Source organism: Leopardus geoffroyi, chromosome X, assembly GCF_018350155.1.
Source record: "Leopardus geoffroyi isolate Oge1 chromosome X, O.geoffroyi_Oge1_pat1.0, whole genome shotgun sequence".
NCBI lineage: Eukaryota > Metazoa > Chordata > Mammalia > Carnivora > Felidae > Leopardus > Leopardus geoffroyi.
The window spans coordinates 9674044-9701594 of NC_059343.1; the positions used below are offsets into that span (position 1 = coordinate 9674044).

At 44.0% G+C, this 27551-nt stretch overlaps 1 protein-coding gene across 2 annotated transcripts; it reads left to right on the plus strand.

Moving 5' to 3' along the window:
• Positions 1-1458: 1458 nt before the first annotated feature.
• On the plus strand, positions 1459-26332 carry TLR7 (toll like receptor 7). 2 transcript variants are annotated; one of them, XM_045471526.1, is made up of 5 exons: positions 1459-1958; positions 2124-2223; positions 2588-2617; positions 2650-2688; positions 21835-26332. In XM_045471526.1, the coding sequence occupies exons 3-5, from the start codon at positions 2591-2593 to the stop codon at positions 24982-24984; spliced, it is 3216 nt and encodes a 1071-aa protein (XP_045327482.1). In that variant the 5' UTR covers positions 1459-1958; positions 2124-2223; positions 2588-2590; the 3' UTR covers positions 24985-26332. The 2 variants fall into 2 exon arrangements, with proteins under 2 accessions (XP_045327482.1, XP_045327484.1); XM_045471528.1 differs by lacking the exons at positions 2588-2617; positions 2650-2688.
• The last annotated feature ends 1219 nt before the right edge of the window (positions 26333-27551 follow it).

Genomic DNA, 27551 nt, shown 5'->3' on the forward strand with positions numbered 1-27551 from the left:
CTGGAGCCTGTTTCAGATTCTGTGTCTCCCTCTCTCTGACCCTCCCCTGTTCATGCTCTGTCTCTCCCTGTCTCAAAAGTAAATAAAACGTTAAACTAATGTCCCATATGTGCCTTTACTCAATTCTGATACCCCCTCTCTTTCGTTGACGTGCTGGTACCATGTCACAGGTGATGGGCGTTATACTGCATTGACACATCGGGAAGCGAAATCCCCCCTGTGTTACTTTTCCATTTAGAAATTACCTGGCTATTCCCATATGTGGTCTCACCCCGGTCAGCTCCAATGCCTCATTTCCGGAACAAATGTTTACTAAATGAAAGGAGATGACATTGGGGACAAATTGGGGAAATTTGAATACAAAATCAACAGGGATTACTGTTCATTCTCCTAGGTATCATCCTTATTTTAGGAGCTAACCCTAATCTTTGAGTTGAACAAAAATGCCCGACTGATTTCCAGATTGCCTCCCGGTTTAGAGTCGATCTGGCAAGCGCCCCTTGAAATCCTGTCGGTATGTGGTTGGGATTGCACGGCAGTTACAAATCAACTTAAGCACAATTTCCATCTTTTACAACGTTGTGGACTCTAGCCCAGGCAACGATGTTTTTCTCTTCATTTATTTACTTCTTCTCATGCATCTTCGCAACCCCAGGCCTACGACGGCAAGGGGAAGGAGCAATCAGTGAAATTCAGCAAGAGTGTTCCTGAGGAGAGCGGCACCTAACAAGGGCCTCATCAGAGGCTTGCAGCCAACCCACAGCCTTGCAAGGGGCGGGAGCCAGGGGCATAAATACCCTGACCCCTCTACACATCGGCCAAACCCAACCGGCAGCCTTTGGCACCAACCAGTTGGTCAAGTTCATACAGCTCCGCCTCCTGGGACACGGAGTGGAATGCAAAAGCTTGCAGGGCGGACCTGGGGTCAAGTGGAAAGCCCACAGCAGCGGGCAGCGTAGAGCGTTAGAGTCTCCTGCCTTTCTACTATCTCCTTCGTTCCTAAGCGTTCTCCGCTGGTTTCCTTCCCAGGTAGTTCCTATTTGTGTTGCTGTTTTCTATAGGATCCCCCTTCCTATCACCACTGCGTCAGTTGTCGTCTATACATGAGAAAGCTATTGATCCATACCAATTGTTTGCATAGCAAATTGGCTCGATAAGAAGGTATTTGACGTTTACTGCCTGTGTAGCTATCACTTATGTGGTATGTGCGTTAATTCCATTACTTGTAAAGAAATAATACCGTTTTCCTTGTTTTTTTCTTTTTTGTTTTTTTTTGGTACTTAATGAGATAACACATACAAAGCAGTAAAAACAGTGTTTGGCTCCTAACAACCCCCTCGGAAAGATCTCCGTTTTTATTCTATCTAATAGGTTTATCAGCTGATCCGGGGTACCAGGGACTTTTCAGTATATTAACCCTGATCACTCTCAGCTGATTTCCCCCACGCCAACCTGCAGTTTTCCAATTCTCTCCGGGTCCGAGGTGGACCGAAGAACTTTAAACATAACTACGGATGTTTTGACTGTCCCCACAAAAGGACCCAATAATCCGTTAAGAAAGGAACAGTTCTCGTGAGGACCCCAGTTCCAGAAACAGGGCTTTATATGACACTAGACTCCAAATGCAGCTGACCTTTTCTCCTGAAGTGAGTCAACCAGCCGGCAGATCTGTCTCTCAGGGGGGCCTAAGACAGAGCAAGGTAAATTTAGACCTGTCTCTCAGATATCTATCTACAGAACAGTGGTTCTCAACCCGGGGTGCCTTAGCTCCCCAGGGGATATTTCACAACGTCTGGAGACATCTGTGGTTGTCACAACTGGAAGGGCAGCGCTACTGGCATCTGGTGAGTATAGGTCCGGGATGCTGGTCAACATCTTCCAACGCAACAAAGAATTCTCTCACCGAAAAGGTCGACAGTGGTGAGGCTGAGAAAGTCACCTACAAAAAAGGAAGGAAGGTTGGTCAACCGGGTTGTTTGGATTTAGACAAGGCATTGCCCTGGGTATGGTGGGAGAAGTAAGAGGAACCTGGTGCTTCTGCAAACTTCATGTCTCGGGTGGTTTAAGTAGTTATGCTCCTCCCCTAACACCCCCAACTTTGTCTTTGCACTTGGAAACTCTAGGGCTGGCAGCCTGGAGCCTCTGGGACTCCATGCTTCCTGAAGACCATCTCTTCATCTCAGAAGCCTCCAGACATAGATCACTCCATGCAACCAAAAAAAGGTATTTTGAGCATAGGGACAAATTTGGATAATGTAACTAATTAGGTGTATGAGCCATTCTCAGTGGGGAAGGGAGGGGAGGGAACCCAAATCATATGCCAAAAAAAAAAAAAAATCCTCTTTAAATCTAAAGAAAAATTTTGGTAGTCTAAAATGTCAGTTCCTTGAAGATAAAGCCAGATGTTTAATAATAATAGAAATGGTTTTCTGGAGCGTATCTCTAGTTTACATAACTCGGAGGAAGGAAACACCATTGATGGCTGTTTGTGACAGCACGTTTTAGAGTGATGTCCCCAGCATATTTTGGAGCTACGGTATGTTACCATCTTTGAAATGCACAATTTGGTATTTTCTCTTTATCTTAGTTGATGCTTTTGGGTCCATCTCAGGCCGATCGTGACACCTTTCACGCTCTGCTCTCTCCAACCGGACTTGTAGATTTCATCGTGGAGGAAGACTGAACATGGTAAGAACAGCCGAGAGATTCCCTAAAGAAGTGTTATGTGTAATCCTTGGGGGAAGTACTGAAACCAGCTGGCAAGAGAGATGTTTAAGAATTTGTATTTTGGTTATTGGCAGAGGAAACTTCTTCGTGGTATTTCATAATCAGGATTAACCATGGGAGCATTTCATAATTGCAGATTAATCAAGGCTAGGTCTGTCCAACTTCCTGCAAGCATTCAGGCAGGCTGTAGTGAGGACGAACAGATGTTTGAATTGGGGAAATCACTTCTGTGGGTCTAATTCGTTCATCCTACGTCGTTGGCTTTGAAACCGTACAAATCACTGAAGTTACTGGACAGCCGTTACGGCTTGCAACCATGGGTTTTGTTCAGGAACAAATGGAACTGGGGGAAAAGAGGCCTCGGTACAGAACTGGACTCCGTTGCCAGCATAGCACGGCCATGTGGGGATTTATAGCCAAGGAGCAGAGTGGCGGTCTGTGGGTAGAAAATGACTAAGACAAAACATCAGGGGTGGGGGTGGCTTCTGGATAAGTGGGCTTACCAGGATTCTTGTGGAAGGCAGGCCAGGGAGATTGGCTGTCACCCGGAGGATGTTAGGGGATGAGGGACTGTGTCAGATACCCGGGATGATCAGAGATCAATGGTGAGGGATTCTCGTTAAATGGACCCAAGAGGATTCATGCTAAAACTGGGCAGATGGACACAGAAACACAAAAGTCAAGGCCTAGTGACTGAGAGGTGCCTTCCAGGGCTGTTGTGAGGCTCAAGTAAAAGGCTACGTGTTTGAGTTCTTCGTGGGCAGTGTGAGCTATTAGGGATGCCAAAAATTAATTAGAAAAGGACATCAGTGGCCTTTTGCTGAAATGATTTTGTCACCCAAAGTAGATATGATGGCGTGTATTCAGTGGGAGCCCACTCTGGTTTCTAGATCTCCATGTTGGCGTCAAGGCTCATTTTGTGTCTACGGTCTAATGAAGAGTTAACCACGGTGCGAGGGGAGGGGAACTATGTTACAAAGGAAACCACTGCTTATAGTTTCATTTCCTAGAAACTCAGAGGTCTGTTTTTATGCAAACCCCTGCCCACATCTGCCTTTGCCCCTTGAGGGATGGAATAAGGGGACTGGTGATAATAAAGACCGTTCGCATTTACTGACCACTTACTAGACATCCAGCGTCATGCTAAGGGTTTGATGTCTGTGGATCTGTTTCAGCTTCAGAGCAGCCTTGTGAGGCACAGATGAGGGAACTGGGGCTTCGGGAGGTTCGAGAGCTTGAGTGGTCTTGGCTGGATGGCCTGATTCCAGGAGCCACGCTGTAGCCCCATAAATGTGAACTTCCATTATGATACCTTACCGCTGAAGAGAAAAAGAGAAACTGGTATATCTTTTGTAAGAAAAGAAGTGGAAACAATTTGCAAAAGAAGACCTACAAAAGGCCAGAAAGCCCCGGGGAAATTTATTCAACCTTATTAATAGTTATATGTCCTATCCTTTGATCTGGAAACTCCACTTCTAGAAACCCTTCTTAAAGACATGATCAACGAGGTGGCAAATAATTTATGAAGATAGTCTCTGCAGCATGGCAAAGAGAATATGTCATGCCGGATGTTGAGGAGGGGTTACTTAATCGTGGTCACCCATTAAATGGAATGTTGTGTAACCACCAAATCATGTTTTTTAAAAGAACACTGAAAGACCTAAGAAAGTACTTATAATATAGTGGCAAATGAAAACAGCAAACTAGAAATTGATAAGTAGCATATATTTCTCATGTTGTTTTTTTTTTTAATTTTAGAGAGAGCAGGGTAGGGGCAGGGGGCAGAGAGAGAGAGAGAGAGAGAGAGAGAGAGAGAGAGAGAGAGAATCTCAAGTAGGTTCCATGCTCAGTACTCAGCTCGGAGCCCAATGCAGGGCTTGATCCCACAACCCCAGGATCATGACCTGAGCCAAAACCAAGAGTTGGACGCTTAACCAATTGAGCACCCCCAGGCACCCCTTCCTGATGTTTTTAATCTGTGCACACTAGATGCTTCCTCACTGTTGGTTAATCTGTGAAGATGGTTTACATGAACACATGTGTTCCCTATTTGTCTTAATAGTTTCACAAAAGAGCCCTGCATTCTAACCATTTTACAGTTGAGAAATCAAGAGGCTCTTGAGGTAAAGTGATCCACCAAAGTGAGAGGGCTCTCATGTGGCTGAATAAGAATTTAAAATCCAACCTTTCAGGAGCTCATGGGGTGCTCAGTCAGTTAAGCATCTGACTTCAGCTCAGGTCATGATCTCCTGGTTTGTGAGTTCGAGCCCTGTGTCGGGCTCTGTGCTGACAGCTCAGAGCCTGGAGCCTGCTTCGGATTCTGTGTCTCCCTCTATGTCTCTGCCCCTCCCCTGCTCATGCTCTGTCTGTCTCTCTCTCTCTCTCTCTCAAAAGTAAATAATAAAATATTTAAAAATTTTCAATGCAATCTTTCCACCAAAAAAGCTCTAGCTAAGGCTGGAATGCTCCTCACTCTGTGTAATAGACACAGGACATGGAGAGCAGTATTAGAAAGACATGTGCTGATATGTAACCGTAGTCTGGCAGTTTTACAAGTAAAAACATTATTCCACTCTTCACTGTAGCAAATTTCTTTGTGCCCAAGCAAAGAGGTAACCAGAAATTTATTTACTAAATTAAAGAAATCTCATCATTTAGAAATTTGAAAGATTGTGCTAAAATTAAAAGCAATCATTACAGATTAACCAACCAGTGTCTTCACACCCCAAGAACAGCTCGCTTCTGTCTCAGAAGCTTGCCAAATCTTAGGGCTGGGCGGTGTGCCATGGCCGGTCCCCAGCTTGCCGCCTATGTCTGTACAGCCTACAAGCTAAGAAAGCTTTTATGTTGTTGTTTTTTTAATGTTTATTTTTACTTTTGAGACAGAGAACGAGAACGAGAGCATGAGCAGAGGAGGGGCAGAGAGAGAGGGAGACAGAGACAGGGGATCTGAAGCAGGTTCCAGGCTCTGAGCTGTCAGCACAGAGCCCGACTTGGGATTCGAACCCACGAACCGTGAGATGGTGACCACGGACGCTCAACCGACTGAGCCACCCAGGCGCCCTGAAAATTTTGATGTTTTTAAGTGATTGAAAAAGTCAAAGGAAGAATAGTATTTTATGACCCATCCTAGGTATATTAAATTCAAACTTCGGTGCCCACAAATAGTTTTCTTGTTTGTTCAGATATTGTCTATAACGGCTTTCACGCTACAATGGCAACCTACTCGTTGGTTGAGTGGTTGTGACAGAGACCATACAGCCTGCAAAACAGAAAATACTTGCTAACTGGCCCCATACAGGAAAAGCGTACCGTGGTGGATTCTGGAAAACAAGCGGATAGAGTATATGATCAAATAAGACTTAATATCTCCTGGTCTTTAGTGCCTGTTGTAACGTGTAATAGCTGTTGAGTACCTAATTTATGTAAGACTACTATATAGCATTTTATTCTTTTATTTTGAAAACTAAGTCTGTTGGGCTAAAAATGATAGGAAGTAAATGATGAAAAGTCTATTTTTAAAGTAGGTGGGTTATATCCTTACACTTACTTTTGTTTTGTTTTGTTTTTGGTTACATAATGAGACTTTGGTATTTAAGATAATTACACTTTCCAGAGATCAGCCTACAATGAGAAATGTTTTTGAAATTTGCAAAAAAAAAAAAAAAAAAAAAAAAGGAGGGGGAACTATTTTGTCATAAATTTATTAGGGAAATTCCAAGTGGAGGCTCAGTCTACCAAACAAATAGAAAAACAAGGAAATCAGAGGCTCCTGAAGTAAAATGATTCACCAAAGTGAAGTAACTTCCTTGCTCATGGTGTTTGGTTAGCACCCAGGGTGATGTCCATGTCACTCTCCAGTTATCAAACAATTCAGTGCCCTACCCAGTTAATGGGAAGGAGTTCCCTCCTTGGTGAGTTACAGATAGACTACACCAGGTGGTGTGGTCACACTAAGAAAACTTTATTTGCAGCAAATAAGGAGACCACGGGGAATGACTTTCAAAGCCCCTAAGCAGATGTGAGTGGGTTCTTTTTACTTAGGGTTAGGATGAATATTCAGAAAGGGGAGCTTTGTCATCACAAGTCAAGGTGGGCACAAGGTTGCAAAACAGGTGTACTTAGAAAACAGACGTACAGGAGCATCTTATGTTAAGCGTGTGCTCCTCCTGGGACGGAGACTTTAACACTTTAAGGAAGCAGGGGTAACTGTCAGACACGGGGAAAGGGCTGTAGAAGTTGCGGGTGTAAACTGAGCAGGGTCTTGGGCTCCTGATCTCCAGAAGGAATACAGGGCCTTGCTGGTTCACCGGCTAGAACCACATCAGTTGACCTTGAGGAAAAAACAATTGTCTGAAAACAAGCTTTAGACTTTCTGGTACTTCCAATCCCACGGCGCGGTTTCAATATCGACAGGGCAACAGGTTAGTGACTTCAAATTCATGGGTGTCCAACGACTGCTCTTCTTACTCCTTGCCTCTCCTGTGTCCCTTTCCCATTATTTTCCAGCTAGCCATCAGCTCTGGTTCAACCCAGCCTGGCCACTCGCAGGATCCCCGCTGTAATATGAAATCCTTTGCTTCTCCAGCTTGCCTTCAGCACCCCCACCACCAGAAATGCATATTCCAATAATTCCTTTTCAACTTGGGCCACTTGGCTCTTTTCCTGCCCATGTGATCTTGCAGATAGACTGGAGGAGCAGGTGAACCCATGGAGCTGTTGCCCCCGAAGCCTGGCACCTAGTAGCCCCCAGGGGCACTCAGTATGTTGGCCTTCAGATGGGTTGGCTGGTAAACGCGTGGCGGTGAGCAGAACAGTAACTGTTCCCAGGCTTCCAATATTCCCATCTCAAGGTGGATTTCCTTCTGAGAGGAATTTTGCTGAGTGGAATTAAATCTAAGCAGAGTGTAGCCATGCAGAGTGTGTGAGAAAGACCCCAAGGGGAAGGCAAATTACCTGCAAAAAGATGAGGGGGGTGGGGGTGGTTCCTTGTTGCCAGCAGGTAATCACACTGATTTCCTCGTGCAGTGTCTGCCTGGGCCTCCAGGAGGGTCCTGTCCTCCTTCTCCTCTGTCTTCCACATCTGCTGTCTTCTCACTCATAGCTGCTAAGCTTGCTTCCCACTTCACCGAGAACACTGCAGCCATTGGAAGAGGATATCCACATGTTCCCTCCTCCTTGTGCGCCTACCTAGAGCTTCTGTACCTGGATGTCCTGCCAGACCACCTATCCGGTTCCCCGTCGCTGCCTAACACATCACCCCAAAATGCATTGGTGTAAAACAACCACAATCAGGGGCGCCTGGGTGGCGCAGTCGGTTGGGCGTCCGACTTCGGCCAGGTCACGATCTCGCGGTCCGTGAGTTCGAGCCCCGCGTCGGGCTCTGGGCTGATGGCTCAGAGCCTGGAGCCTGTTTCCCATTCTGTGTCTCCCTCTCTCTCTGCCCCTCCCCCGTTCATGCTCTGTCTCTCTCTGTCCCAAAAATAAATAAACGTGGAAAACAACCACAATCATATACTTTTTTTTTTTAAGTTTATTTACTTATTTATTTAGAGAGTGAAGGAGCAGGGGAGGAGCAGAGAGAGAGGGTGAGAGAGAATCCCAAGCAGGCTCTGCGATGTCAGCAAAGAGCCTGATTTGGGGCTCGATCCTATGAACCATGAGATCATGACCTGAGCCAAAATCAAGAATTGGATGCTTAACCAACTGAGCCACCCAGGCATCCCACAATCATATATACTCTTATGTGTGGTGGGCTCAAGGGCCAACTGAGCTCAGTTAGGTGTCTCTGATGCTGGGTCTTTCACACCGTTACAGTCAGTGCCCAGGGCTGGACTCACCTGAAAACTCGCTCCCTCACAGGTCTGTGCCCAGGCAGGGAGACTCAACGGCTGCCAGCTGGGGCTGCTCAGGGGGGTCTCTGTCTCCATGTAGTCTCACCAATATGGCGGCTGCAGTGTAGCCAGGTTTCTTACAAGGCTGGTGGCTTAGGGCTTTAAAGAAAGTGGGGAGAGAGACAGAGAGATCAAGAGAGAATGAGCAGTAGGTGAGGGGGAAACCCTATCACCTTTTTTCTGTCCTAGCCTTGGAAGTCCTGTGGCATCACTTCTGCTGCTCTCTGTGCAAATTCTCACAAAAACCTCAAAGGAGGATAGGAGATTTGTCAACAAATGTGTGGACTCTTCTACTGAGGATGAGAGTTTTTTCTGTTCCTAGCTAAGACCAGTCTCCATGCTGGTGTGCTAGGTGTCCTCCCTGCTCTCCTGCTCAGGATCAATGTTTGAGTACTCATCATCATCATCAATGCTTTTTGGTGGGTTTTTTTTTTTGTTTTTTCATTCTCACCAGCATCACAACGTGCTATTATTTCTCTTGTCCTAAAATAAATCCTCTTGACCCTCATGGCCCTGGGAACACCTGCCAGTGTTTTTGTTCCCCTTTGCAGGAAATTTCCCAGAAATGTTTGCTGTTTCCAATCCGTCATCCTTCTAAGAACTTTGAAGTCATATTTTCTTTGGCTTCACCTTCAAAATATAATCCAGTATCTGGCATGTTCTTACCACCTCCACCCTTGCCAACTGGGCCTTTTGCTTCAATTGCTGTCATAGTATCTTGACTGGTCTCAGTCCTTCCACCTTCACCCCCTCACGGTCTCTTCTCAACACAGCACAACAGCACAGATCTTCTAAAATGTAAGTCAGGCCACATCACTCTTCAGCTCATAAGCTTGACACGGAACCGCATTCCACTCAGAGGAAAACCATCATCCTTGGAATGGTTGGCAAGGCCCTGCGTGCTTGGCGAGAGGCTGGGGGCCCTCCCTCTTTGACCTCATCTCCTATCATTCTTCAACTCCCCTTGCTCAGGGCACACCAGTCTTGCCATCATCTTTTGAATATTCCAGCATGTTTCCACCTTGGGGGCCTTTGCATTAGGCTTGTCCCTCTGCCTGGAATGCTTCCCCCCCTCCACCCCTAACCCCCTTAATAGAGCTGCATGGTCAACTTCCTCCTTTCCTTGAGATCTAGGCTCAAATATCAACTTCTCAATGATGTCCCCCCAAACCACTGTATTTATGGCCACAAGCCCACCCTGCTCTTCCTTTTTCTATAACCTCGTCACCTAACATTGATATGATGATTATAGTTCTATATTTTTTGTTTATTATTTGGAGAATGTAAGCTTCAGAAGAGCAGGAATCTTTTCTATTTGGTCCACTGATGTGACCCAACGCTTAGAAGTGGGTACCTGGCACATAGCAGGTATCAATACATACTTGTTGAAATTTTCATTTTTCACAATTTACTTTCACATTATTATAATAAGGTTTTATTACATGCTCTGCACTCTTTAATTTTTTTAAATGTGTATTTGTTTTTGAGAGAGAGAGAGAGTGTGAGCATAAGAGGAGCAGAGAGAGGGAGACACAGAATCTGAAGCAGGCTCCGTGCTGTCAGCACAGAGCCCAACGTGGGGCCCAAATTCACGAACTGTGAGATCATGGCCTGAGTCGAAGTCAGACGCTTAACCAACTGAGCCACACAGGCGCCCCTGCTATGCAAATTTTAAGATGTTTTTAAAAATAAAAGGAGTACCTGTTCTTTATTTAAAAACTCAAAGAATAGGGGCGCCTGGGTGGCGCAGTCAGTTGAGCGTCCGACTTCAGCCAGGTCACGATCTCGCCATCCATGAGTTCGAGCCCCGCGTCGGGCTCTGGGCTGATGGCTCAGAGCCTGGAGCCTGTTTCCGATTCTGTGTCTCCCTCTCTCTCTGCCCCTCCCCCGTTCATGCTCTGTCTCTCTCTGTCCCAAAAATAAATAAACCTTGAAAAAAAAAATTAAAAAAATAAATAAATAAATAAAAAATAAAAACTCAAAGAATAGAGGATATAGCATGTTCTTTCCTCCCTTTCTTACCCCTTCCCAGAAAATATCACTGTTGAGTTTCTAATGTGTCCTTCTGTACGTTTCGCTGCAAGTACAAATCAAATATTTGTATCTTTATTCATCATAAAGCGTTCATATGCTATATGTTATTTTCATGCTGCCTTAAAAATTCATTTTGTTTATAACTGAATAACATATCTTGTGCAGCTTTTCATGTCAATACCTATAGGTCTACCACATTCTTTTTATTTTTAGTTTTTAAAGTTTATTTTATTTAGAAAGAGAGAGAGAACACGGGAGGGGCTGAGAGAGAGGGAGAGAGAGAGAATCCCAAGAGGCTCCCCACTGTCAGCACAGAGCCTGACCTGGGGCTCGAACTCAGGGACTCTGAGATCAGGACCCGAGCCAAAATCAAGAGCTGGATTCTTAAGTGACTGAGCCCCCCAGGCGCCCCCACATTCTTTTTAAAGAGATGTTTGGTGTTCCGCTATGGGTGGTTTCTCAGTTTTAACCATTTCCTCCAGTTGATAGATCCTCATCCAGTTCTTCCCAGCCTTACTGTTTCAGAAAGCTGAATAAAACTCACAAAACAGTGTCACCTGAAGACATATAAGGCTTATTATAAAAAGATGTGCTAGTTGTTGTTTTCTCATCTCTGTGGAATCCTTAGGAGGCTCATGGTGGTTGGAAGCCTTGCTTAGATCATTTTGAAACGGCAGCAGCCTGAGCTTCTGGGGATCTAGGAAGACTCACAGCTGAGGTCAGACGCAGGCAGATAAGTTTCAGGGGGCTCCAGGCCAAGGCTCAGAAGCATCGAGTGAGCACAATAGAAAAGGAGCGTGGAGGTCCGTTAGCTCAACCCACACAGTTTGTGGATGAGAAAGTCAAGGTTTATGAGCATTTAGTCAGTAGCCCTGCAGCAGATTGAGAGGCTGACTCCGTTCCCAGCTTCCTGGACAGCACGTTTCCCTATTTGCCATCCTAGCCTCCAGCCTTAGACCTGCGGTGGGAAGCAAATGTGGGTCTCAGATCGGGAGAACTCGGTTCTGAATGCAAGTTCAAGTCCTGCCAGGAAACGGATGCAGCCACAAGGATGTGTTTTGGCACTTTGAAGGGTTTCTTGAAGCTTCTGTTTGAAGGGGAGGCAGGCAGCATTACCTTTCGGCCTGACTAGCCTTTGTCTGCAACATTGTTTGCCCCACCTGGATTGCCCTGACAGCAGAGATCTCCCAGCTCAGGAGACACACATGGCCTCTGAGCGGCAGTAGTAGAGGGATTTGGTTCCTAGCTGGGCAGGAATGGTGTCTGACTCCCCAGTATTCCCCTCCTTGGCCTAGCACAGTCTTTTGTGTAGGTTACATACCCAATATGTGTGTTGGATAGCTGTGTGAGCATATAATTCTTTTGTGAATGTAAACCTGAGCATGCCTGTAAGTTTACAGATTCATGAACTACCCTGACCTAGCATTGCTAGACAGCAGATGGAATCCATCAGAAGTGTATCATCTGAAAAGTCTCTCTTTTTCCCTCAAGTTGGTCCTACTCAAATTGTAAATCCCTCCTTTTGGTATTTGGCAGATTTCTTTATGAAAACTCTAAGTAGCACAATATGGGCACATCACAGTGCTAAGAATCCTTGAACCGGAAGAGAAATACACTAAGATACAGACACAGGCCAAGTGCGTTTGCTATAACTGTGTGAAGCACCTTGAAGATGATTGCTCAGCATATGCACTTGGACGCTTGGTTTGAAGTTGCTTCTCTGATCTCTGCCTCTTCATCAGTGAGATGGGAATATTTATATGTCCTTTCAACTTTATTGTCAGGGCTTAGTGATGTCCTAGCAACACTGTGTCTCCTTCAGCATCTGGCATGTAATAAGCACACGAGAAAAGGCCATGCCATTGTTTAAAAAAAAAAAAAAAGCAAATGGCCGTCTGGTGACTGTTCAGTGTGAATTCGACATTTTCCATTTTCACAAGAAGAGGCGATTTACTGAGAGAATAGAACACCTGTGCATACAAAATCAAACATTCCCTTTTTGACCAGTTAGCTCGCTAATTGAGCATCCGGATTTACCCAGTGGATTTGCATGTGTAGTTAGCTGGGATTTGCAGCCGAAGCTGAGCCTGGTGTATGTCATGGTGTATTACGTTACTTTACAAATCACGTTACTGAAAGGCACATGTCTTTAGGCAATCCTGGCCCAAGAAACCAAAACAAAACAAAATAACGTGAATTATTTGTAGCAAATGAAAATACAGGGCCGGCTCAACACTGAGTGAGCTCTGTTTGAAGACTTTTACTTACTTACTTACTTACTTACTTACTTATTTATTTTAAGTAATCTCTACACCCAATGTAGGGCTTGAACTCAATGACCCTGAGATCAAGAGTTGGATGCTCTACGGACTGAGCCACCCAGGAGCCCCTTTGGCACTGAGCAAACTCTTATATTGAATTTTGTTGAAGCTAAGGTCCCCACTTTACTTTTAAGCAGGTAGTTCCAAGTGGTTTGAAAGGGGACATTTCCACTTAAGGAATAAAGGAAAACTTTACATCTTTCAATCATCTTCTCAAGAATATTTTTTAAATTTGGAAGCCTCAAAAGGTATTATTTCTCTTTATCGTTTTAAAAAATACTTATTTTATTTTTGAGAGAGAGAGCATGAGCAGGCTAGGAGCAGAGAAAGAGGGAAACAGAGGATCTGAGGCAGGCTCTGCACTGACAGCGGAGAGTCCGATGCGGGGCTCAAACTCAGAAACTGTGAGATCATGACCTCAGCCGAGGTCAGACGCTTAACCGACGGAGCCACCCAGGTGCTCCTTGTTTCTCTTTAACACATTTGGGAAGGTTTTCTTCCTTGAGTCAATTTTTCCCCCTCCTTTGCTTCTTCAGAACCCAGCCTGTCACTGTCTATCTGCTATCTCTGAGTTCCAAGCTCCTGGTACAGCCGGCACAGAGAGCCAGGAGACAGCCCATCTGCCATAGAACATTCCAAGGGCCAGCTGGGCTGAGGCTCAACTACTGAGCATAGGACAGGGACAGTCCCGTTCCGGGCATGCCTGTTCCCAGGAGAGACAAATGAGCTCGCCATTCTTACTGGGGTTTCAGGTTCAAGGCGACAGAACTGAGAAAGGATCAAGGAAGGGGCCTTCTGCAGTTTCACTTCCCATGCCTTCCTCTGACACTGTCCCCTTTCCTTCTGGAGTACTTTCCCACTTCACCCCTTCTTTTTAGAGGTGCCAAGCCCTCCTGGTGTCTCCTTGCTTCCTTGTCAACAGTCTGACCTTTGGAATACTTTACCATTTATGATCATTCAATGTGTGTCTTCCATGGGATTTTAAGAAAGTTCAAAGCCTTGATTTATTCAGCAAATACTTATGTCATGCTCACCATGTGGCAGGCCATCGTAACGATAGAGTACATGTAAAGACAAGCAAGGATCCAGACATAAGAGTGTTCACCACCCAGAGGGAGGATTGTGTGCCTTGACATGGAGCCTTCTGGAAAAGTAGCAAAACAAAGCAGCCAAGAGCACAAGCTCTGAGTCGTGCCCTCTGCTTTACACTCTCTTCATAAACAAACCTAGTTCTTAGCATTGGAATGACGAGGAAATCATTCGCTAAATGCCATTGGTGGAAATTAGCGGTGTGTGAACGCGCTTAACAGGCTTTCAAAGCAGTATAATTTCTTTTAATATTTGGCAGGCTTGGGTTAAATTTGCTTAGAGTTAATTCTATGCGTGAGTTTCGTACAGCCTAAGATTTTGTCTAGGCCAGGGGTTTGCAAACTATGGCCTTTGGGCCAACTCTGACCACCTGTTTTGTATTGTTCGTGAGCTAAGGATGGTTTTTATAACTTTAATGAGTCACATTCTTAATGGTAATTGAAGTACCCACATAATCGCCTCAATTTTGCCTAAAATATTTACTCTCTAGCCCCTTCTGGAAAAAGTTTGCCATCCTGTGGTCTAGACCAGTGCTCTCCAATAGAATTTTCTACCGTATGCCTGCACACTCGAATACTGTAACCTCGAGCTTACTGTGCCTTTTGAGCACCTGAAATACAGTTAGTGTAGCTGAGACACTTAATTTTAAAATTGCATTTAATTTTAATTAGTTTAAATTCAAATGGCCACACATGACTGGTGGCTATCATATCAGACCGAGCAGCTCTAGACCATTTTATTTATTAGTTTTTTTAATTTCTTTTAAGTTTATTTATTTTGAGAGACAGAGAGAACAGATGAGAGGGAGAGAGAGAAACCCAGGCAGGCTCTATGCTGTCAGCGCAGAGCCCGATGTGGGGCTCGAACTCACAAACCACTCACGAACCGTGAGATCATGACCCGAGCTGAAACCAAGAGTTGGACGCTTAACCGACTGAGCCACCCAGCTCCTCTAGACCATTTTAAGTGAAAAGATTCTGTATTCTGTCAATGTTCCTCATTCTCAATTTCATCAACTCCCCAGAGGCTGTAGGAGTCAAGGGCAAGGCAGCACTGCTAGTCAGATTCTTGCCCTGGACTGACTTTCATTGTCTGCTAGAAAATACTTAATGGAAAGTGCTGGAAAAATGCATGTGAGCACTCGTGCTCTCTTAGGGCTGCTCTTGATTCTGTCCATTCATCTGCCTTCATTTGCGATAAAGCAGTGGGCTTTTTCAACCCTGCCCGGCCCCAAATTAAGGAAGGCTTAATCAACTTTAGAGTTCAGGCTGCTGGCAGAGAAAACCTCACTTCCTTCCATCACTGCTCGCAGATGCTAACTTCAGCCATAGCTCATGCCTCTCCTAAGACTGCTAAAAACAGTAAGAAGCCATCAACACGCATCGTGAATATTGCCAAACCGTTTCCCCTAAGAGTAAAGCCACAAGTCAACAGTTGGTGTTCATGGTGACTGTAGTTCACAATACTGAATTGTATTTTGGAAAGTTGCTAAGGGAATAGGTCTTAAACGTTGCCATCACAAGAAAAACAGCTGTCACGATGTGAGGTGATGGATGTTCACTAGACTTGTTGTAATCATTTTACATATATATATATATATATATATATATATATATATATATATATACACACATATATCTTGCTTATAGCCTGATACCAACATCCCATATTTTAGGTTCTCCCACGAGCAGCAATTTACTGCCAAGTTCTGAATTCCACAGTGGCTAACAGTGGGTTTACATTGGTAGAGTAGAAAAGCCAATGAACACGGGCTTAGGATAACAATTTTGTGATTTCTCAGAAGCTCCTAGAGGTTAGCAGCTCAGCGTCCTGATTTGTACTATGCTCTGGGAGGTCATGCAAGGATCTGGCGACTCGAGATCACCTACCCTGTGGCTTCGCCACCCCCGTCACGTTGTCCATGGAGATTACTCAAAAAATAAAATAAAATCAGGGGTGACCAGGTGGCTCAGCCAGTTAGGCATCGACTTCAGCTCAGGTCATGACCTCTTGGTTCACGAGTTCGAGCCCCGCATTGAGCTCTCTGTTGTCAGTGCGGAGCCCTCTCTGAATCCTCCATCTCTCTCTCTCTCTGCCCCTCCCCTGCTCGCTTGCTTCCTCACTCTCAAAAATAAACATTAAAAGCAGAAGCTTAAAAAAAAATAAAAACTGGGGCGCCTGGGTGGCTCAGTTGGTTAACCATTCTGACTTCAGCTCAGGTCATGATCTCATGGTCTGTGGGTTCGAGCCCCACATCAGGCTCTATGCTGAACAGCTCAGAGCCTGGAGCCTGCTTTGGATTCTGTGTCTTCCTCTCTCTCTCTCTGCCCCTCCCCTGCTCATGCTCTGTCTCTTTCCATCTCTGAAAAATGAATAAACATTAAAAAATTTTTTTTAAATCTTTAAAAATAAATACAATACAATACAATACAATACAATTTGGAAATATCATTAGTTCTTTCCAGACAAGATGCTGACACTTCTATATGTGTAGTTTAATTGTATGTTCTTATTCCATGGGCTATTTTTTGATACTTGCAATTAATTATTTTAATCATCCTCATCAAGTCCAGAGATTGTTCTATATCTCCCAATATATTTTTCTTCTTTTTTGTTTTGATGGAGAGAGAACATGAGCTGGGGAGGGGCAGAGGGTTGGAGGGAGGAAGAGAGAGAGAGAGAGAGAGAGAGAGAGAGAGACTCTTAAGCAGGCTCCATGCCCAGTGCAGAACCCAATGTGAGGCTCAACCGTGAAATCATGACCTGGGCCAAAATCAGGAGTCAGAATCTTAGCAGACTAACAACCCTGGGGACCCCTTCCCTTTCTTTCATCTCATGCTGATAGAATCGCCATTTATAATTGGGCATATACCACTCAGAAAAAAAAAGATTATATTTCCCAGGCTCCCTTGCAGCTAAACATGACATGTGACTAAGTTAAAGCTAATGTGATGTGAGAGGAAGTGAAATAGGCAATTTGGGGGGTGTATCCTTAAATGGTGGGGCTGTTCCCCTTCTTCCTATCTGCTTCCATCTGGCTTCTTGTAACATGGATGTTGTAGCCACCTATCTTGAATTATGCAAAGGCAGACAACGTGCCAAGGGTGGTGAAGTGACAAGGTAGATCACACAGTTCTTCCAACCGTCGATCCAGAGCTGGGTTGATCTGGCCAGAGTTGGTACTTCTGTCTGGGATGATTCCAGAGAGTGTCCTCAAGAACGTGGGTTTGAGCTTCTTAAACCTTTCTCCCCAAGGAATCCCCGGGAAAATAGAAGAGATAGAATGTTATCCCCTGGGGAGTCTGGGGCTGTAGCCTAAAGCAGTTGACTCCAAAGGGAAATTTCTTTGAAATATTTTGCTTTATTTCATTCATGCATGCATTCACTCTTTTATTCATGTGTTTATCAAACATACTGCAAGACAAATTAAGTGCCAGGCATTGTTGTACACAAGGACACACAAAGCCCTGCTCTCTTGTTGCTTATATTCTCATGCAAGATAGACATTAAACAGATAAGCGCATAAATTATCAGCAAGATAATTGCTGATTGTGTTAAGGGCCATGAAGGAAATAAAGCAGACTAGTCTAGTGCAGAGTATATATACCTCTCTGTGCCTCAATGGACTCATCTGAAAAATGGAAATAATAATAGAGGTCTGTAATTCCAAAATCTCCAAACTGAAAGCTTTGTCCTCACTCAGTCAACGGCAAACATACGACTTGAATTCATTTGGAGGTGAATCTTGATCTGAACTTGAGTAAGTTAGTTTTCTTTCTTCCTTCCTCCCTCCCTTCCTTCCTTCCTTCCTTCCTTCCTTCCTTCCCTTGATTTTTCTTCCTCCCTCCCTCCCTGCCTTCCTTCCTTCCTTCCTTTCCCACTTAGTGTGGATAATTCTTTGTTTCACTGCACAAAATTTTAAGTGTTTGGTGATGGGATACTGCCCCAGGCCCCAGTAGGAACATTACATAACATGTGGATCCATATATCCTATTACCTTCTAAGATCTGAAAAATTCTTAGTTCCAAAACACATCTAGCCCCAGAGGTTTTGGGTAAGGATTGAGGGTCTGTAGTACCACTCACATGTGGTTCTTATGAGTTGATATATCGAAACATTGAAAATGATGCTCAGAATATAGCAAGTGCTGCCTACTAGAGAAAGCCTGACTGAGTGTGTGTTATTTATGCAGACACCTGAGGGATGAGAATGACCTGGCTGTGGGAAGAGGAAGGGAACGATAATTTCAGGAAGAGGGAACAGCAGGTGCCAAGACTGGTTCGAATGCGGAACAGAAAATAGGCCAGATGTCTGGTGTGTGGTCAAAACAGGGGAAGGATGGTTCAAGGTCATGGAAGTAGGGTGGGAGTCAGAACATGCATGATATAAGCAATAATAAGGATTCAAAGTGTAATAGGAAGTCACTGTAGTTGATGTGACTCATATTTATAACGAATGCTTTCATGCTGTTTGATGAATGGCTTGTAGAGGAGACAGAGAATTGGGGGACCATTTTGGAGCCTCTTGTGGTAGTCTGGGTAAGACCTAATGGCTAATGGGGGTAAGGAGGTGGCAGTAGACATGGAGAAAAGTGGACTAGTGCAAGAAAAAGTTTAGAAATATGGAAGGATAAGAGACTTTCTGATTAATTTTCCATTCTAGTTTATACTATGTCCATATGTAGAGTCATTTCACGGTCATTGTCTCAGGTATGTTAAGGTCAGGGTTTGCTGGACCCAGCTCATACAGGCTTGCCAGAGCAATTCTGCACATCCCTCCCCAACTCTGCACTGAACGGCATCACACTGGCAGTTGCAAATTGGCCATGGTGGGAGTCTTTACACTATGGGAATTTGCAAATGCTGCAGATCAGGACTTAACAAATCAGAGATGTGGGCGAGGGAAGGACAGCGGTTGTTAAACCACTCTTATTATGCCTATAACTCAACTGCCTTCATCTTAGAGCATTCGTTTCCCCCCCATCATAGAAATACTTAAACTAGGCATATTCCGGAGAACTCAGTTGATGGCTGTCACTTCATGTTTTTAACTCGCTAATTTAGGGATCCCCCCAGTTCTTCCCAGGATCTCATCTAGGTTCATGGGAGTGGGCTCATAAGAGGGTACCTGGTTCACAATTTGTCCTTTATTCATTTGGCCCCATTTAGAATACAACTAACCTCCAGGTCAACAGTGACACCCTTCGCAGCATTACTTATTACCTTCCGATAGTGGGGTTCACGAACTCATCGTGTCTTCTGGCAGAAGCATGGCTGGAGATGGGGTCCAGGGTCTGGGATCCCATAATCAGGGACCATAAAAATAGCTCCCTATGCATCTCTCCTTTTCCCATCTTGACTCAACCCCTCCTCCCTGAGTGATGAACATTTCTCCTAAATCTTTGAGTGAGATTGATGCTCAAGGGAGATATACCACGTTTATCTATGAGCTTCCTATAACCCCTGGCCTCTTGCCATATCTCCCCAGGGATCTGAGTGCTCCACATTGGGGAGTATAGCCTGAAAGGATAACTAGAATTTTGATGGGTGGAAATGGTAGAACAGACTAGTCCAGGTGAAAAGACTTGCAAGTCAGGGAGCTACACATTGGGCTTGGGGTTAGTGACTAGAGAAGCTGAGAGGGGCGTTGTATCAGGTGAGCCTGGACAAGTAGGTATAAATAAAGCCAATTACTGGAAGACTTTGGATGCCATGACACAAAGTTAGGGCTCATTCTGTAAAAAAGGGGGAAAAAAAGAAAATAATTTGGAAGACTTTAGAGTAATGTAATCTGATTAATCTTAGGGAAGCTTAATAGTTTGGGTGGATTGGAAAAGCAAGAGCCTGAGATCAAGGATGAAGTTTTAGCTAAAATGGCAAAGCAAGGAGGATGTCAAGGAGGTCAATGAAGAACGTCAACTGGACTCAGTGAATGGTTTTAATGAGGAAGAGGAGGAGACAGGGTGGTGAAAGAGAGAAAAAGAGACAATGTTGTACCTCTAACTTCAACTCTAGGCATCTCAAGATGCATGAAGAAGCTCTTTGAGATCCTTCTGAACCATCTTTCATTAGAGAAAAAGAAAGCTGGGGGAAATTTGCTTATTTACCTTGTATTAGAGGAATTAAGGGAAGTAGGCATTTGGTTTATTAGATATCACCATATTTGGTTGATTCAGTCAATGGGGAAGACAAAAGCATTAATTGATCTAGAAGCTTGTTGTAGAGACACAGGCTACATCATTCCATAGATAAGCACCTGTTAAACTAAAACCAGTGTTCTGGAGTAAAATATTGATAGAGATCCTGAAACTTGAGGGCAAGTCCCTGGTTAAACCACCCTCTAAGGCAGGGCAAGTTCAAGTTAATATGGTGATTAGCAAAGCTCTTTAGCACTTCCCATACTACCTTTTAAGGTCTTTCTCCCCTGGGTCCCAGTTTCTCCCCTGATAAATCTGGATGCCTAAGAATCAGCATTATGGGTAGGTTTCCATATGTCCCAGTTTGCCTAAGAGAGTCTTGGTTTTCTGGCAATACTCTTAGCATAATTATATATTTTTTTCTTAAAGTTTATTTATTTATTTTTAGAGAGAGAGAGAGGGAGAGAGAGCAAGCACATGAGTGGGAGAAGGGCAGAGAGAGAGGGAGAGAGAGAATCCCAAGCAGGCTCTGCATTGTCACCACAGAGCCCAACGCAGGGCTCAATTTCATGGACAGTGAGATCATGACCTGAGCCACAATCAAGACTGGGATGCTTAACTAACTAAGCCACCCAGGTACCCCTAGTCTTAGCATAATTCTTAATAGGTCTGCCTTCCTTTCACTCTCATAAGTATCCTCTTTTTTAAAATTTTTAAAAATGTTTTATTTATTTTTGAAACGGAGAGAGAGGCAGAGCGCAAGTGAGGAAGGGGCAGAGAAAGGGAGATACACAGAGTCCGAAGCAAGCTCCAGGCCCTGAGCTGTCAGGACAGAGCCCGATGCAGAGCTCCAACTCATGAACCATGAGATCGTGACCTGAGCTGAAGTCAGAAGCTTAACTGACCGAGCCACCCAGGCGTCCCCATAAGTATCCTCTTTGATCAATCAGGAGTCACCTAGACGGTTCCCTGACTGTCTGCCCTGCTCTCTCCTTTCCACATTTCTGTAATGTAAACCCAATGTGTATGGGATTCTATGTATCTCCCTCTCTCTGCCCCTTCCTTACTTGTGCTCTGTCCATCCCCAAATCATCTTGGATTTCCAAAAACAATCCAAGAGGAAAGCCAGCTCATAGAATGGCAGTGCTACTTAGGATATTGAGAGCCTTGAATATTGTGAGGTGTAATGTGCAATGTGTACCAGAGCAGGCTTAGCACGCAAACAGTAATTGCACTGAAGTCTTAATGTGTTATTTGTCCCAATGTATTTTCATTTTAATATTCTTTCATCCCCAAATTTCAGACTTTGGCAGCTAGTTCATAGCTCTTCCACTGCACTATTTTTAAATAATAGTGAATAGGAAAGTGTGCGTCTATCACTTTGAAAGCTATGTAACTGAAAGGCTAAGATGCTAAAAGCTAATAATGTAACTAAATTATTATGAACCTTAGTAGTAGACAAACACAGTCACGGAGTGGGAGATGTCGTCCAGGCAATGGAGAATAAGACTTGATTTGTTTATTTTAAACTGTAGCAAAAGAGAGGCAGCAAATAGGAATTTTCAAATCTGATTCTTGGTATATTTTAGAACGATTTAGAATGATGGTGATTTGTTCTTTCTTATACTTTCAGGTGTTTCCAATGTGGACATTGAAGAGACAGTCCCTTATCCTTTTTAACATAATCCTAATTTCCAAACTCCTTGGAGCTAGATGGTTTCCCAAAACTCTGCCCTGTGATGTCACTCTGGATGCTCCAAAGGCCCATGTGATTGTGGACTGCACAGACAAGCATTTGACAGAAATTCCTGAAGGTATTCCTACCAATGCCACCAACCTCACCCTCACCATCAACCACATACCTGGTATCTCTCCAGCTTCCTTCCACCAGCTGGACTACCTGGTAGAGATCGATTTCAGATGCAACTGTATACCTATTCGACTTGGGCCAAAAGACAATATGTGTCCCAGGAGGCTGCAGATTAAACCCAGAAGCTTTAGTAGACTCACTTACTTAAAATCCCTTTATCTGGATGGAAACCAGCTTCTAGAAATACCTGAGGGTCTTCCCCCCAACTTGCAGCTGCTGAGCCTTGAGGCCAACAGTATCTTTTGTATCATGAAAAATAACCTAACAGAGCTGACCAACATAGAAAAACTCTACTTGGGCCAAAACTGTTATTTTCGCAATCCTTGCAACGTTTCATTTTTCATAGAAAAAGATGCTTTCCTGAGTCTGAAAAATCTAAAATTGCTCTCCCTAAAAGATAACAATATCACATATGTCCCCACTACATTGCCATCCACTTTAACAGAACTCCATCTTTATAACAACGCCATTGCAAAAATCCAAGAAGATGATTTTCATAACCTCAATCAACTGCAAATTCTTGACCTAGGTGGAAACTGCCCTCGTTGTTACAATGTCCCATTTCCTTGTACACCCTGTGAGAATAATTCTCCCCTACAGATCCACATGAAGGCTTTTGATGCATTGACAGAATTACAAGTTTTACGTCTATACAGTAACTCTCTTCAGCATGTGCCCCAAAGATGGTTTAAAAACATTAAAAAACTTAAGGAGCTAGATCTTTCACAAAACTTCTTGGCCAAAGAAATTGGGGATGCCAAATTTTTGCTTCTTCTTCACAACCTTGTCCAATTGGATCTGTCTTTCAATTATGAACTTCAGGTCTATCGTGCAACTCTGAATCTATCGGATGCATTTTCTTCACTGAAAAACCTGAAAGTTTTACGGATCAAAGGATACGTCTTTAAGGAGCTGAGCAGCCATAACCTCTCCCCGTTACGTAGTCTCTCCAATCTTGAAGTTCTTGATCTTGGCACTAACTTCATAAAAATCGCTGACCTCAGCATATTCGAACAATTTAAAACATTGAAAGTCATAGATCTTTCAATGAATAAAATATCACCTTCAGGAGATTCAAGTGAAGTTGGCTTCTGCTCTAACACCAGAACTTCTGTAGATGGTAATGCACCTCAGGTCCTTGAAACATTACATTATTTCAGATATGATGAGTATGCAAGGAGTTGCAGGTTCAAAAACAAAGAGACTCCCTCTTTCTTGCCTTTTAATAAAGATTGTTATGTGTACGGGCAGGCCTTGGACCTAAGTAGAAATAATATATTTTTTGTCAAGTCCTCTGATTTTCAGCATCTGTCTTTCCTCAAATGCCTAAACTTGTCAGGAAATACCATTGGCCAAACTCTCAATGGCAGTGAATTTCAGCCTTTAGTGGAGTTGAAGTATTTGGACTTCTCTAACAACCGGCTTGATTTACTCTACTCAACAGCGTTTGAGGAGCTACGCAACCTGGAAATTCTAGATATAAGTAGTAATAGCCATTACTTTCAATCAGAAGGCATTACTCACATGCTAAACTTCACCAAGAACCTAAAAGTTCTGAAGAAACTCATGATGAACAACAATGACATCTCTATGTCCACCAGCAGGACCATGGAGAGTGAGTCTCTTAGAATTCTGGAATTCAGAGGAAATCATTTGGATGTTTTATGGAGAGATGGTGATAACAGGTACTTAAAATTCTTCAAGAATCTGCTAAACTTAGAGGAGTTAGACATCTCTGAAAATTCCCTGAGTTTCTTGCCTTCTGGCGTTTTTGATGGCATGCCTCCAAAACTAAAGACTCTCTCCTTGGTCAAAAATGGGCTCAAGTCCTTCAACTGGGGAAGACTCCAGTATCTGAAGAATCTAGAAACTTTGGACCTCAGCTACAATGAGCTGAAGAGTGTCCCTGAGAGATTATACAACTGTTCCAGAAGTCTCAAGAAACTGATTCTCAAGTACAATCAAATCAGGCATCTGACAAAGCATTTTCTACAAGATGCTTTCCAGTTGCGATACCTGGACCTCAGCTCAAATAAAATCCAGATTATCCAGAAGACTAGCTTTCCAGAAAATGTCCTCAACAATCTGGAGATGTTACTTTTGCATCATAATCGGTTTCTGTGCACCTGTGATGCTGTGTGGTTTGTCTGGTGGGTTAACCACACAGAGGTGACTATTCCTTACTTGGCCACAGATGTGACCTGTGTGGGGCCAGGAGCACACAGGGGCCAGAGTGTGGTCTCTCTGGATCTGTATACCTGTGAGGTAGATCTGACTAACCTGATCCTGTTTTCACTTTCCGTATCGGTGGCTCTTTCTCTGATGGTGATTACAACAGCAAACCACCTCTATTTCTGGGATGTGTGGTATAGTTACCATTTCTGTAAGGCCAAAATAAAGGGGTATCAGCGTCTGACATCACTGGATTCTTGCTACGATGCCTTTGTTGTGTATGACACTAAAGACCCAGCAGTGACAGAGTGGGTTTTGGATGAGCTGGTGGCCAAGTTGGAAGACCCAAGAGAGAAACATTTTAATCTGTGTCTTGAGGAAAGGGATTGGCTACCAGGGCAGCCAGTTCTGGAAAACCTTTCCCAGAGCATCCAGCTTAGCAAAAAGACGGTGTTTGTGATGACAAACAAGTATGCAAAGACTGAGAACTTTAAGATCGCATTTTACTTATCCCATCAGAGGCTCATGGATGAAAAAGTAGACGTAATTATCTTGATATTCCTTGAGAAGCCCCTTCAGAAATCCAAGTTCCTCCAGCTCCGGAAGAGGCTGTGTAAGAGTTCCGTCCTTGAGTGGCCGACAAACCCACAGGCCCACCCGTACTTCTGGCAGTGTCTGAAAAATGCCCTGGCCACAGACAATCACGTGACCTATAGTCAGGTGTTCAAAGAGACGGTCTAGCCCTTCTTTGCCAAGCATGACTGCCTGACCTACCAAGGAAAAGCTTGGCTGTCTAGATTGTCCCATGAATGCCTCACTAAAAGGGTGTTGTTAAAGTCTCCAAGACCTGGGATTGTCCACATCAGAGAGGAGAGTCACAGTGTATGACAAAGGAATTGGAGAAATGGAATTTCTATAATGCATCACATCATCTTTCCGATCTCTCTGTGACTCCATTGGCACTTGAGTCTCCCCTTTCTGTTTCTGTATAAGACACGACTGGGAGAAGGGCAGCAAGGAGAGGACATGAGGCTCTGTTTCTCCTGTAATTCTCTTGTGATTACTAAATACACACGCAATCACGAAATTCAGAGGAATCGTGCTTCTACTCCTAAGAAGTACCGCTATGTATGGAAATAGGGTAAAAGATGCTCAGGGCCTACGTGTATGACATCACAATGTACTAGAGTTAGTGAAATCAAAACACAGGGAATGCAACTGATTGCTTCTGCATCACCCAGCGCCCCCTTCTGCACAGATCAACTGTTGCCCTCTCCAGAACCAGGCGGCACAGGCACTCTGACCCTGGATGTCTGTCCTTTGGAACTGAGAAAAAAGTGTTAAGTCATCCAGTTTATGATATTTTGTTATACAGCATCCTGAGCGGACTCAAACAAAGATTTTTATCTGCACTGCAAAAGGACTATAGCCAAAGTAAAATTGCCTCATCCGATGGTCTTTGAAACTGCTTTGCTAACTAATATCGTATATCTGTAATTATCTGCCAACTTGATCCATCAACATTAGGTGGTTTTTATTATTATTATTTTTAACATTGGATGGTTTTGATGGTAAACTCTGAAGGAGGACCCCCGAGAACATTTATTTATTTATAGTTATCAGGCAGGGATGACAATTCTTTGGATTCCTTTAAATTGCATGGGGGAGGAGAAGCCAAGGTTTACAGACCTCAGCACTCAGAAAGCTTCAGTCTTGAACCCCAGCTTTCGCCCTCAATGGCAGCAATAGAAAGGACCAAGACATTCTGAAGACACACATACTTTCAACTGGGTATAAAGCCACATGAGCTCAAAGTTTGAAACCTGATCCCTTTGCTTTATTTCAGGAAAACAATGACCTACCGAGGTGTCTGTGCCCTTTGGAAAATAGTGTGCATGGGTTCAAATCTCAGAGCATTAGTTGGGAGATACTGTATTTTCCTCATGTATCAAAATGCCAAGGGTTGTAAGTATAGCTGTAAATACACAGTATATGAATTATTTCCAAAGGACTTGTAATCAATAAGGGTCACAAATTCCCGAATTAATCTCTGGATGAGATGAATAAAGACATAAGCTGCAAGAACCAACTATTTGTCAATGTCTTTAAGCTTTATTGTACTTAACAGATGCCTTTCTTCTTCAGTGAAAACAAAGGTAATATAACAATCGGCTCTTGGCCATCATTAAGTTTCTTCTATCACAACACATCTACACATAATGTTGAGGTTATTTTGGTGATTTATAAACCATAAAGCACTTGGAGACAACTTAAACATCTTCTGAAATGGATTAAGAGGAAGGGAAACTGAAAATCATGCATCTCGGAAACCACAGCATATTTTGACATGAGGCTATGTACAGGGTTTATTGTAGAAAACAACTGAAAGGACATCAGTTACATTCTTTGTAATCTTGGTTAATCACTCTTAACCTTCTGAGAGCTCTGTGTGGAGTTCTGTATTGCCAGGTGCCCTCCAAAGCTCTGAATGTCCTGCTTCTCGGCTGACACCCATCTGGTTGGCTCCTTTCTGGAAGGGACTCTGGACTCTCCATAGATCCCACACCACTGTCAAGGCTTGGCCCCCAGTTCCTTTCACCTCTGGACTTGCGAGGTTGTGTCCTTCCTCCTCAGGCACATCCCGTGCCTCAGCAAGACTTGGGCATTGGCGGGATCCAAGCCAAGGGGGAGCATTTGGCAGGGCAAATATTATGGCTGACAGAAGGCAAAGCAAGTGTCTGTGGTCTCTAGAGGAGAGAGGGGATCAGTGTGACCATAGCTCTGTGTCTGCGTCAGGTCTCCTGGCCCCATCCTCACGTCTATTTCCAGCTCTATTTGGACACTCTTAGGCCTGCGTAGATGGTCTCTTAAACGTAGTCAGAAAGCATAGGGTACATGAGGAGGATGGTAACTTGAGAACCTGGGCGTGTTGCTCCCCAGGCTCACAGGAAACTAATGGGCCTAGCAAGAAACAGGTTGCACATCCTGCGAGGTATTTTATTTTTTACTTCTTAATAATGTTAATATGTGTAGTAATGCTTATTAATTTATTTATTTTGAGAGAGAGCACAAGCAGGGGTGGGGGCAGAGAGAGAGGGAGAGAGAGACAATCCCAAGCAGGCTCTACGCTGTCAGCGCAGAGCCCAGCTCGGCAGTCGATCTCACGAACCGTGAGATCATGACCTGAGCTGAAATCAAGAGTCAGAAACCTAACCCACCGAGCCGCCCAGGCACCCCTGTGGCTCAATTTTAACACAGGGGTGGGGATACGGTTCGATTTGTCCTCTGCCTCTTCTGCACGTGCTAAA